The sequence below is a fragment of the Anser cygnoides genome, chromosome Z, assembly GCF_040182565.1.
Source record: "Anser cygnoides isolate HZ-2024a breed goose chromosome Z, Taihu_goose_T2T_genome, whole genome shotgun sequence".
In the NCBI taxonomy this organism is placed as follows: Eukaryota; Metazoa; Chordata; class Aves; order Anseriformes; family Anatidae; genus Anser; species Anser cygnoides.
In genome coordinates, this window is record NC_089912.1 from 73,592,219 (window position 1) to 73,606,197 (window position 13,979).

The 13,979-nt window shown below is 42.4% G+C and overlaps 1 protein-coding gene across 1 annotated transcript in view; it reads left to right on the plus strand.

Moving 5' to 3' along the window:
- The first annotated feature begins 12,239 nt into the window (after positions 1-12,239).
- The window catches only part of RAB3C (RAB3C, member RAS oncogene family), a 143,608-nt gene continuing 141,868 nt past the window's right edge, over positions 12,240-13,979 (plus strand). Inside the window, exon 1 of the mRNA XM_048053508.2 lies at positions 12,240-12,393. Coding sequence (XP_047909465.2) covers positions 12,370-12,393 — 24 coding nt within the window. The 5' untranslated portion in view covers positions 12,240-12,369. The remainder of the gene's footprint in view (positions 12,394-13,979) is intronic.

The window sequence follows — 13,979 nt, forward strand, 5'->3', positions numbered from 1 at the left end:
TCACAGAATGGTTGAGGTTGGAAGGGACCTCTGAAGATCCTCTAGTCCAACTTCCCTGCCAAACAGGGTCACCCAGAGCACATTGCGCAGGATGGTGTCCAGCTGGGTTTTGAATATCTCCAGAGAAGAAGATTCCACAACCTCTCTGGGCAACCTGTTCCAGTGCTCTGTCACCCTCACAGTAAAGAAATGCACTTTCATATTCAGCTGGAAAGTGTCCTTTCTTACTAGATGCACTCAACAAGATTACCTACGCTGGCCAGAGCCAGAAATATTGTTAGACTGCATACTGAAACCCTGAAGGACAGAATCGTGGTCTGCTTGTGAAAAGCAGACCACTTCAGACAGCTAAAACATTCAGGAACAAAACAAAGTGCATAGCGGGTAACCAGGTTTCTTCTATCATGGAAAAACGTTGTGAAGGAGAGGGCATTAGTATTAGTATTTGAGCCTGGGCACAGCAAGAGTACACTTGCCTAAGCTGTGGTAGGCTTCTTGAAATTCTTTCCTATGGAAGCAGGGTTGTCATAGTAGTAAGTACTGTTGCTGCAAATCAAATAGAATATGCAATAAGTTTCTACTGAAGAAGTGGAACAGGTGACATATTTGTAATATGCCTTGATTCTGAAGCCAGAGTAGCCAGCCTCCTGAACACCATGTGTCATGGCTGACTCAAGAGCTGCTCAACAAGCATGGTGTATGGATCAATACATCTGCTTTTCTTCTGCGTAATTGAAGCTGCTGCTGGCATTCATCTTCATTTCCTGATGCATTGCTGTTAGGAACAAACATCGTTTGTTACCTGTGTAAAACTGATTGTTCATGCACTGAAACAGTTCACATTTGCGACGGACGTGCTAGAAAACTCAAAAAGCATCTACGGTATGGTGAAATACACATGAATGTGAGTCTCAGGCAGAAATATGTACAGTCATCTCATTATTCCCAGAATAAATGAAATCAAAAGCTTCAAAAGAGACACAGAAAACAAATATTCTGCATATTCTGCATAGTTATACTCTAGCTAAACTCTGAGTTTTTGATACTAGACCTTTCAAATAAAAATGTTTAAGACACTAGGAATTAGTGCAAAAGGTAGTTCACTTAACTAATCTGCCATAGACTGATTGCACGTTAGCACAAACAGGTAGTATACAACACTTGTAAAGAAACCTCTACTACCACCACCAACAATAACAACAAAAATGACTTTGCTGAAGTCAAGCTCCCCTTGTAACTTCAGTAGGACTAAAATTTCACCTTTATATTTACATTCCAGATATTCCTTTATTTAATGCCACTTGAAGATAATTCTTCGTCATACTGATGAGGGGAAATGGCCTCAAGTTGAGCCAGAAGAGGTTTAGGCTAGAATTACGAGAATTTTTTTTAATGAAAGTGTTGTGTGGCATTGGAATAGGTTGCCCAGGGAAGTGGTTGAGTCACCATCCCTGGAGGTCTTCAAAAGATGTGTAGATTTAGAACTTAGTAGCATGGTTTAATGGTGGACTTTAGTACTACATTAAAGGTTGGACTAGATGATCTTACAGGTCTTTTCCAACAATTCCATGATTCTGATTCAAAACCAAAAATATACAGCTTTGTCTTTAAGTTCCTTTAGCCCAGAAAAAGGCCACCTGGGTCTAACAGAGGACTTCTTTGTTGAACTCAGTTCAGAGAAAGTCTTCGTCCTCACTTCTTGCAAGCTCTTAGAGTTCAGAGGTCTGATGCCACAAGACCCATGCATGAAAGATACAGAATATGTTTCTACAATAAACACATATTCTCTCTCTTTAGTGATGCCTTACACTGCAGCTCTGTCTATCTTAAAAATCATAGAATCATAGAAATATAGAATATCCTAAGTTAGAAGGGACCCACAAAGATCATTGAGTCCAACTCCTCGCTCCACACAGAACCACCCAAAAATCAGACTAAGTGTTTGAGAGCATTGTCCAAACACTTCTTGAACTCCAGCAGCTCAGTGCCATGACCACTGCCCTGAGGAACCTGTTCCAGTGCCCAACCACGCTCTGGGTGCAGACCCTTTTCCTAACCCCCAGCCTGACCCTCCCCTGTCCCAGCTCCATGCCGTTCCCTCGGGTCCTGTCGCTGTCCCCAGAGAGCAGAGCTCAGAGCCTGCCTTTCCGCTCCCCTCGTGAGGGAGCTGCAGGCTGCCATGAGGCCTCCCCTCAGCCTGCTCTGCTCTGGGCTGAACAAACCAAGGGACCTCGGCTGCTCCTCAGACATCTTGCCCTCTAGACCTTTTGTCATGTTCATAGCCCTTCTTTGGACAATAATAGTTTTATACCCTTTTTATATTGTGTTGCCCAAAACTGCACACAGTACTCAAGGTGAGGCCACACCAGCACAGAGCACAGCAGGACAATCCCTTCCCTGGACTGGCTAGCAATGCCGTGCCTGATGCACTCAAGGGTATGAATGGCCCTCCTGGCTGCCAGAGCACACTGGTGGCTCATGTTCAACTTACCATCGACCAGAACCCTCAGACCCCTTTCTGCAGGGCTGCTATCCAGCCTCTCATCCCCCAGTCTTTATGTATAGCCAGGGTTGCCCCATCCCACATGCTGAATCTGGCATTTGCTTTTGTTAAACTTAAAAAGTATGTTTAAAAATATTAAATACGTTGAATGGTAGAGTTCTTGACATAATGCTTTGTCTGTATGTCCTTAACCAGGGTGTTTATTACCACTGTTAGTTGACTGAACTTGTCATATATTTCAGTAGCTGTCATAGAGCTGAAATGATCTGGGACACTGGATGAATACAAAGAGTTTGACATTATGGCAGTACTTACGTTTTTACTTTACAAGGCTAATGAATGAGTAATTATGAAGGAAATCCTAGAGACAAATGAGATTAAAAACTACAAATCTACATTTCATGTACTTGAATCTAGAGCCATATGACCTTGTGTTGTATTTCTAACTAGATGAGAATAATAATGTAATAAACATGTACAGCTGAAAGTAAATTATTTCTTCTGAATGCACCTATTCCAAGAACATAGAGAATCATTCATAAACTAGAAAAAAAAACAAAAAACAAAAAACAACAACAACAACCACACAAAACATCAGACCCTGCTGATTCAAATGTAAACTAATCAGAACATCTCAGTAGATGATTTTGAAACTGTCTGTGCCATGGAGACTTTTGTTTTACTTCTGCTATGCAAAGCTGGTAGTGAGACTTTGAGAAATATTAAAGAACATAACAAAACATTTTCTAGAATGTTGCATTTTCCTGAAGGAATGTTTGGACTGAAGTTATATGAACTGGCAGAATGCCATCTGTGCATGTTACCTGCAGAACAATTGCAAATTACATTAACAAATCCACAGGAAGATTGCAATTTGTTGCCAGTGCAACATTAATTCCCATTTCTCTGCATTTTGATATAGTAACCAGAAATATAGGAACAAGCTCCTGATATATATGTATATATATATATATATGTATATCAGTATATATATACATACTATATATAGTATAGTGTTACAATTATAGAAATAGTTTCTGTTGGCTCAGAAAGTGTAAAGGTAGGTGCTGCTTCAGGGATGAATTGACTTTTTAATTATTATTATTTTTGTCCTTATTTGATAAGTATTTCTCTTTTACCGGAGCATATTAATCACCATTTTTGAATACTATAGTTTTATTAATTTCCTCAAGATTTTTTTCCTCCTCCCAACTGCTGTTTCCTCCCTTACACCCCTCAAATTTGCATCAGTTAAAACCTGAGATAAAAATATTATCACACTTTACAGAAAAGGAAGAGGAAGCAAAGAGACTTCCTTGAAGCCACCTAACATATCGGCAGTAAAAGCAGAACAAAAACCTACTTTCAAATAAATTTCCAGACAGCATTTATTCTTCCAGAATATAAGCTTGGTATTTTGATTGCACTTGTCAGAGCTAAATACGTGTGATGTTAAAACACCACTGAAGCACGCTCAAATAGAGAAACATGGAAGTTGACTGTGCTGGGAGTTTCACTGCAGAAATGGCCACGACAATATAAAGGGTCCTTCCCTGAGGACTCTGTGTAACTCCTTCTTGCTGGAGGTTTCTGATGCTGAGTAGAGCAAAAACTTGTGTGAGTGCTCATTATAAGCTTTAGTTGGGAATGGGTAAGCCCTACGCAATGTCTTAAAATGACACAATTATTTTTTTAGTTAATGGACTACAGACTAACTACGGACTCTGTGGTCAGCTACCAATCTTTCCTTGGTGTCTTATCATAGAATCATAAATGTTTGAAAAGATCTCCAAGATCATCTGGTCTAACCATCACCCTACTACCAATGTCCACCCACTAAACCATGTCCCTAAGCACCATGACTAACCTTTCCTTAAACACTCCCGGGGACAGTGACTCCACCACCTCCCTGGACAACCTGCTCCAATGCCTGACTACTCTTACTGAGAAGAAATGTCTCCTCATTTCCAACCTGAACCTCCCCTGGAGCAACTTGAGGCCATTCCTTCTAGTCCTGTCACTAGTTATCTGCAAGAAGAGGCCGACCCCCAGCTCCCCACACCTTTCTTTCAGGGAGTTGTAGAGAGCAGTAAGGTCTCCCCTGAGCCTCCTCTTCTCCAGACTAAACAACCCCAGTTCCCTCAGCCGCTCCTCACAGGACTTGTGTTCCAGGCCCTTCACCAGCTTCGTAGCCCTGCTCTGGACACGCTCCAGGGCCTCGATGTCCTTCTTGTAGCGAGGGGCCCAAAACTGAACACAGTACTCGAGGTGAGGCCTCACCAGAGGTGAGTACAGGGGGACGATCATCTCCCTGGTCCTGCTGGCTACACTATTCCTGATACAAGCCAGGATGCCGTTGGCCTTCTTGGCCACCTGGGCACACTGCCAGCTCATGTTCAGGTGAGCATCGGCCAACACCCCAAGATCCTTTTCCTGTGCACAGCTTTCGAGCCACTCTGCCTCAAGCCTGTAGCGCTGCATGGGGTTGTTGTGGCCAAAGTGCAGGACCCGGCACTTAGCCACATTGAACCTCATCCCATTGGCCTCTGTCCATTGACCCAACCTGTCCAGGTCTTTCTGCAGGGCCTTCCTACCCTCCAGCAGATCAGCACTTCCCCCCATCTTGTTGTTGTCTGCAAAGGTACTGTACACTCAATTCCTTCATCCAAATCATCAGTGAAGATATGAAGGAGAATGGGCCCCAACACCGACCCCTGAGGAACACCACTGGTGACCAGTCTCCAGCTGGATTTAACTGCATTCACCACTACTCTTTGGGCCCGGCTGTCCAGCCCTTTTTTAACCCAGCAAAGTGTGTACCTGTCCAAGCCATGGGCTGCCAGCTTCTTCAGGAGAATACTGTGGGAGACCGTGTCAAAGGCCTTGCTGAAGTCTAGGTAGACTATGTCAACAGCCTTTATGCAGAAGTCATGGTGGCAGAATTGGTTCTCTTGCAAAACTTTGACCCACTGTACCCCATCTTTCTCTGCCTGACGGGCTTGTATTCTACATATTTTTGTATGTTTTGTAGCACTTGGAATATAGATACCTAAACAGCCTAATTCACTTCTTGATCACTTCCTCTGCACCCTAAAACCTGCATGCCAATTGAGTGTGCCCCTGGGATTCATAGGCAAATGCACTAAACCATGTAACTATGGCTGAACTCTCCCTTAGGTTCAAATGTTCACATTCAGTTGTTATTTTGGCAGGGTGTACAATTTTGCAGTGAGCACAAGCCACAGATGGAAACAGACATTCAAAATATGGACATACTCACAGAGGACACAATTCCCCAGTGCTTTTCAAAACAAGTTTAAGAGACAATGTCAGATAATAAAGGTGAGTTTCTCTGAAACAGGTAGAAAGCTCTCTTTTAATAGCAAATAATGGAGGGACTACTACCAGCTTCCAGGCATGATAACATACTATATACAAAACAAGAAAGGCATTCAAGTACGCAAATGTGGAGTAACACAGAGGAAGATAATATCTCATTAATCATGTTTGGAAGCTGCTGACCACTCAAGCTTTGTTAAAAAAAAAAAAAAAAAAGCTACGTAGCTACGTTTAGAGATTCCAAATTATGTTTACAAAGTTGACGTGACATTTAAGACCAAGTTGGAGCACCTTCCTTGGATCTGAATTTCAACCTAAGATCTCAGACCTGAGAGAAGGTGGATACCTCTAACTGAAAGGTAATGAGATTTACAGGGGATCAGCATCTCAACGAATTACATCCTTATGTTAAAGCATTGGAGGTTTATTCTTCAGCTCCCTGATGAAACAGGACTGATGTCTGAGTGGGCCTGGTGATTGGTGTTTTAAGTACCCAGGCAGAATAGAAAATCAAGTAATGATTCTTTTTCTTCCTGAGTCATGCATAGCTAAGGGACCCAAAAATAGCTATTAGGTTGTTTCCTGCCACAGTAGCCTCTTCTAGCACAGCTGCACAGTATTCATGGGAAGTACTTGATAAAATCACCATGATATCATTAGCAGCAACTGTGTTTCTATCTTGAAATGCTTATTAGATGAGAAAAAGCAAGCAAACTTAAATTATATTAGAGCTAGATGTGAATATACTTACTTCCTGAAGCTTTTTTACATTTTTGGCTGAAATATATGCAATCTGATTACAAGTACTTCTTTTAACTAGATGTTTCTTCTTTTTCCCATCTTTTTCTTCATTCTACAGTTATTGCAGCAGAAACTTTCAAAAGGAAATCTAGGGAACTCCAAAAGACCTTTGAACTGTAGCAGTATCTGTCATTTGCATTAATTATTGGAAGCTTTATTGGAAGCAACATCATACGGAGGAAAGGCAGACAAGTCAGATGCAAAATGAATGACAGAACACCCACAGAAGTTCCATTTTATGGGCTCCAGGTGTGTATATCTGATAAAGTCAGTAAGATTATTTCTTCCACCAACCAGCCAGGAGCAGAAAAATAATCAGCCCACTTGGTCTGAGAGCCTAAAATCCATTGTCTTCAGCTGCTGCTTCCCTTGGCTTTTCTGCCGAACTTAATACAGCTGAATTCATTACATGATGTTTGCTGCTATGCTGTTTTAAAAAACATTTTGGCAAAACACACATGATTTGACAGTAAGAACTGTCTGAGATATCCTACCAGAGCAGTAGCCTCAGAACCTCTTTCTCTAGGTCACCTGATTGATCCGGCTGTTGTCACTTGTGAGCCATCAATGTCATCTAATGACTGTCCAGAACTGTGATGTGATACATTATGGATCTGAGAAAACTGTATTTTGTTTGCTATGTTTAAGAATTTCCATGCTTGATAGAAACTAAAAGCATGTTCTTTTATCTTGCAAGAGCTTACTCTCATCTAGGACTCATCCTGAAACGAATGGTACGGAGGAATGCATGGACAGTAAAAGAACCATTCTTCTGAAGTACAGAAAGCTTAGGATAATTACATTTTGCCATGAATAGAAAGCTTGTTGCAAAAACATTACATAATAAATATATTATAGCCTAACCATCATGATGAGTACATACACTGCTTTGGTGTTCCTCTTAAATGGTATGCAGACTCAGCATAAAGCCCTTGTTCAGGACGCATCTCAGTGGATGTTTTTAAGATTTATGAAGTTTGAACCAAAGACTGAGCTGAAAGACTAAAAGTACTCCCACCTTCATCTCCAAGTGGCAGCTTGTCCCTTACCTGCAGATGTCTCCAGGCATGCAGATGCACAGCATTGAGAGTGCTCAGACTTGGTGGTGACTGGAGTCAGGGGTTAAGAGGCTTCTTTCTGCAGCCCCAGGACAAAGGCTCTTACCTGTATGAAACTCCTGTTTGATCTCCATGGACCAGGGTGAGCTTACTGGAGACATGGAAGTGTGCTATGCAACAGAAAATGAAAAATACAGTGCAAGTTTTCCCTTTTCTCTTTTCCAACAAGACCATTGAGTGCAGTACATGAGGATGCAGGAAACGTGACAGCATATCTGGTGCTGTGACCCAGTAGCCATGGCAACTGCAGTGCAAAGACAGATTACCCCAGTGCTCATTTCCATCAGCAGCAGAACTGCAGTTATTTATGCTGGTCCCTTAGCCACAGAATGAAAAGCTGCATTTCAGTTCTGTGTTGCAGTTTTAGTGGCTGCAAAGTTTAACATGGAACAGATTGATTGTACCTTCTATACTGACAAACAGAAGAAAAAGAAATTTCACTGACAGGAACCATTTACTTATCTTTCATTGTAATGCTGACCTGTCAATTCTCATGTGCTGAGGATCAGATCTGCTCTTTCAGCCACCGCTTTTTCATTCCCTACTGTGGCACCTCCAGTTCATGCATCAGCAGTATGCTGTCATGTGGCCTGACGTGTCTCTTGTCTGTTGGGATTTTAGGGACTTGCAGAATCTGCCAAGGTCACCAAATCAGGCATCTATACAGTGGTGAAGCATGTTCATCTGTTGCAAATATAACAACTGCCATCTTATACTACCTGGCAAGGTTCTGTTTAGTTTACCTGTCTTCTAGTGTAACTACAGATTTTTTACAGTTGGTGTGCATCTGAGATCTGTAATTGAGGCAGATTTTAAATGTTAAAAACCCTCACTGGAAAGAAACATTCCTGAGATCTTTTGCTAAAATTTTTACATTTCACAAGCATAACTTGCAAACATGATAGATTAAGTCAAAGTGAACAACATCTATTGTTTTGTGTAAGACCCATGTCTCTCTCTCTCTCTCTTTTTTTTCCTTTTCTCTGCATCCAAAGTCCAACCCGAGGATAAGTCAAACAGCATGCCTGAGTAAAAGAAATACTGTGTTCAAAAAGGTCAGGGGAAAAAAGAAAGCTGTTTGACATTAAGGAAGAGAAAATGAGAAAAAAACATTGTCAAGATCTATAGATACTTTAAAATGACTGCCATTTTGTACCTACCAGGAAACTTTATTTTCTTAAATCACAAAGTATTTAGATCTAAAAATGAGAGGTGAACAATATTACTAGTTAACTCTCTTTGCCTTATTTCTCTCCCTCTTAGCATAGGTTTCTTCTGCTTCTGAATCTTACTTATTAATTTTATAGGATGGCCTAGGCTTAGAAAGCACAGAAAACATTTGCTTCCAATGCATGAATTGAACTTGTGAAATAAAAGTTGTATTGCATTTATATTATCTTTAGTTACTTAGGCCTCTAGTGAGGAATTGAGACACAGCATTGTTAACAATGTGTCCATCATTCCAGAATTCACTCATCCAAAACAACTCAGTTTGATACAAAACATCTGTCTCCTGATGCCATTGTTAATAAAAGATGTATCGTATTTAGTATGCAGTCCTGAAAGTTACTTCTTATCTTCTGCATACTATAAAATCAGTGTTTAAGGGAAAAAAAAAACCACAACTGTTATGAAAACAGAAAAAGTACTAAAATAACATTGTTCTACATCTAAATAAGTCAGATTTATTGTACTAACCAACTCACAGACAGCATGCTAATTGTAGGTTAGCTTTTGTGATTACTTATGTTATCTGAACGATTATGTGCCATCACCCAAAGAATAAGAACATTATAGGAACATTCTATAGTCTAAATTACTAAATAATAACTTTTTTGGTATATTCCATAATACAGCCTTTGTTATGAAAAAAATATTCACTCTTGTGAGTGTTAGTAAGTGCAAAAGAAGTAGCATAATCAAAGCAGTCATCAAAAACATTAACTGTCGTTAATGTCTCCTTTTGCAGTATTTTCTTAGATTAGCAGCACTCCTGATTGAAAGAATTAGGTATTTTACTAAACTGGGTCCTTCGTATGTTAGCATCTTGTGAAAACAGCTAGTTTACAGTAATTATGCACAAAAGAGAGCTTTAAGCACACCATGTTCCAACCATGTTAACATGCTGTAAAACAGTGATTAGTAATCAACAGAAATTCTAGCCCCACAAAAACAGTGCTCTGTGGACAAAGTATTCAGGAATATTGTCAAGGCATATCACTGGATTGGCATGTTTGAGGAAGAAAATGTTAGTTGTGTATAGGATGAGGAAGAAAATGTTAGTTGTGTATAGGACTAGATTATTTAATTCTGGCCCATTTCTTTCCCATGCCATCTGCAGAAGTCTGTGAAGAAGTCAAAAAGAAGAGTTCAAAGTTAATAATAATAAGCAAAACCTGAGTAATTGAAAAAAAAAGTATAATCTCTGCAACCATATGGAATACAATTCCAGCACTATATCTTAAGCTTTTATCCCTTTTAAAATTTGAAGAAACAGAACACTATTGCTTATGTAGAGATGCTGTTTATCTTTTTTAGTTTTCATAAAAAAAAAAAAAAGATAACCTAATACTTTGAAGGAGGACATATGAAAACCTAAAAAATAATCCTGCTTGATCTTGATAAGTTTCCTGTACAGAAATTTTAGGTGAGAGATTGTGTGGAGACTTCAATGCTAAGATAAATGCCAATATAACAATAAGATGTGGAAGATCTTTGTCTTGGGATGCATCTAGGAACTGAGCATCATTTAAGTCTTGTAATTTCTTATATAGTATCTGCAGTAAATCCACTTGTAAAGTTTACTAGAATTCAGAGTATCTGCTTTCTAAATTCTATAATCAAAAGCTTCTCTGAATATTTGAATCTACTGCTTCAAATACCTATTCAGCTAAGATTTAAAATGCCATTCCCAAATAAGAACTGCCTTATGGAAAGTTACAGTTTATGATATTCAAGACTGTATAATGTATTTATACTTTTTGAAAAACAATACAAATATAACATGCTCTGTTTTCACAGGGAAATGGGTTGCTATCCAATATTTTTTTTTTTTTGGTATGTATTCACCTAAAATCAATAGAGACAATAAAACACACACATAAAAAATCCAGCCTGTAACACATTCATGCATGCACACACACAGAGGTTTAAAATGTAAGCATTGAGCAAATTCATTATGTTTTCATGCCCACAGTGACAGAAAGAGAGACATGAAGTGTTTTGCACAGGACAGAAGACTCAGATGAAAACATGCATAACAGAATACATCATAGTTTTGGAAAAAAGACCTAAAACATCATATCACCACTTAATTCCTCTTTTCATGTTATAATGAAGTAGCTTTAGATATCTGTCAATGAAATTAAAAACCTGCAATGATAAAATGAAATTACTTTTCATTTTATGTAAAAAAAAAAAAGTAATTTAATTTTTCATGAATTACTTTCATTTTATGAAAATAAAATGTCTGATATATACGTTAGTCTGTACTCCTATCTTTATACAAACAATTTGCATATGTTACAACTCCTACAGGTGATTTACTTTAAGCAACATGAACCACATACACAGCAGTGGGTGACACTTAGACAGACCGGCTACCACACCGCCTTGGACACCCCACCCGCCTTCTTCTCTGTCCTGGTGGCATCCAACCTGCGGCAAACATCCCAAACTGCTTCCGTTCGCTGGTCACACCTGTGTTTCATCTTCACTGCTTCAGCAGCTGGGAACAAACCAGATCGTAAATCCGAATACCAAACTGATCACACACTTTCCTACCGGTATGGGGCCTATACAATTGGGCTCATGATAACTATGGACTTGGCAGTAGAGGATAGGGATATGGAAAAGAAAAAAAAAAAAAAGCTGAGAAAGATGCTTAAAACATCTTGGACAACAAAGACAGGTCTGGGGGCAGATGCAGAAGGCGCGTTGCTTTTTTGGCGAGGTCTGGGACGACCACGGTACCCCCTGAGAAGCACATGCCACCATGCCGAAGCACGGCCGCCATCTCAAAGCGGGGCCGCTGCGATGTCACGGCGGCGTGACCGTTCCTCAAAGCCCTGCGCAAACCAAAGCCGAGAAAGACAACGGGTGAACGCAGAGCAGAAAACGGAGGAGCCCCGGGGCTGATCCTGCCCCACACCGCACCGCCTGCGGTCGCTACACGCAGGGACACCCGCCTTGCCCGAGGCAGCGGCCGCAGCGTCGAGGCCCGCAGCAGGCGGCAGCGGGTCGGCGCCGGCCGCAGGTTCGCCCCCTGCCGCACGGCACGGGAGCGGTGCCCGCCCGGCCGAGCCTCCCCCGGCAGCCGCTCCGGGGCTCCCTCCCTGCTCTCCGCCTCAGCGCGGAGCATGGCGGGAGTTGCAGTCCTTCGCCTCCGGCATGCCGGCGGCGGGCGCTGGGGAGCGGTGCGGCGGGGACTACATTTCCCGGAGGGGTGCCGGGGGAGCGGGACGGTAGGGGCGGTGCGGAGGGAGGAGCGGGGACAGCTCCGGTGCTGATCGCGGGGCGGGCTCGCCGGCAGAGCCCGGGCGGGCGGCGGGCGGCGGGCGGCAGCGGCAGCGGCAGCGGCAGCGGGGCGAGCTGTGGCCGCGCCCGGCCATGAGGCACGAAGCGCCCGTGCAGGTCGGTGGGGACGGGGGGCGGCGGGCACGGGTCCCCGGGGGGCGTGTGGGGACCCCCGTGGGGCCGGGGGAGCCGGCAGCACGCCGTGGGGCGGGGGGCTCGCTGCGACCCCCGTCCCGCTGTGCCGGGGGCGAAGGAGGGCAGCGGGGCCTCGCACACCACCAGCGTCCACGTGTGGGTGTCGGGTCTCGGTGGGGTGAGCACATGGGGCCCCGCCGACGTTCTTCGCGCCTCTCGACTTTGGTGGCGGCTCCTGGCGTGGGTGCCAGTTTTTGGGGATGGGGCGTTACGGGATCCTGTCTGGCCATGCGGGACGTCGGCGAGGTGTCCCCTCCACCAGTTTGCTCCAGGAGCAGTTATCCACCTGCACCGGGAGAAGGTGGCTCGGTGCGAGGGCTGGGAGCAGCGAAGAGGTGGCCCCTTTTCAACCATTTCGCATATGGGAAAGCATAGTGCCCCGTAGCACGAGAGAAACAAATCGTGTACGGGCACCACTAACACTGCGTGCGGCTTTGGGCAGTTTCTGGGTAGTTGTTTCAAAACAGTTTACACTGCGTGGCCAACTGTGCGCCAGCTATTTCTTAGGGCCCCTTTCATAATGTCTTGCAGGGGCTCTGGGGGCCTCGGGCTACTTGCTCGAACACATGACTGTTTTTTAACAGAAGATCAGTTGTGTTGCTGGTGGATTGGTAACAATCAATCCCGCTGTTTTTGTACAATGCAAAGAGCACTTTTGCAGTCGGCAGTGATTTAAGTTATGAACTGCAGCCCTGTTAGCTAATATTTTTCATGCTGGATATCTGCTCCGGCAGTAATAGAATATCAGCTTGAAGGGAGGATCTGCAACCTCTTCAATATGCATGCTCAAAAAGACGTCTGAAATCTTAAGTTACACAGATGTGGCGTTGGGTTTCTGTGACTTTGGACAGAGAATGATCATCTCATAAATCTTTTGCAGAGCAATTGCTTGGATGTCACATGCTGAAACCTTTCAACCAAAGTGGTGCACTAGAAATAGCCACTCTTCAGTAAAAATGTCTTTCAGTTTTCTGGTTGAAGAACAGCAATAATTAGGGTGCTTTTTAAATGCCTAGTTCTGCATGCTACATGCATGTGTTGGGAATATTTGTGTAGCATTTGCCTTTTATTTACACATGCTTATTGAGATATTAAAGTCATGTTTAGCGTGTATTGGCTTTGGAGAGCCTTTCATAAAAAGCAGATTTTGCTAGTAAAGGATGAAAAATACAGATTGGTCACTTGCATTTGACATTTGACAGGTGTTGAATTAACTGGCACTGTTACGTACTTGTGGAAACAAGATGATGGTACATTAAAATAAAATCTGAGGAAAGCAATGTCTAGTTAGAAAAATATATGTACTTGATATATATTTTTTCTGATAAGAAAACTGCTGCTTGTTTTTTATATCTGATTATCAGTACAAATGGAATTATTGTTTAATGTAATTGAATAAAAGACAGCAGAAGGCAGAGCCTTAGTATAAAAAGAGACAGCAAAGAGCTTTAAAAACACAAAAACTATAAATTCCACTTTTTCACAACTGGTGATACAGCCAAGCAGTG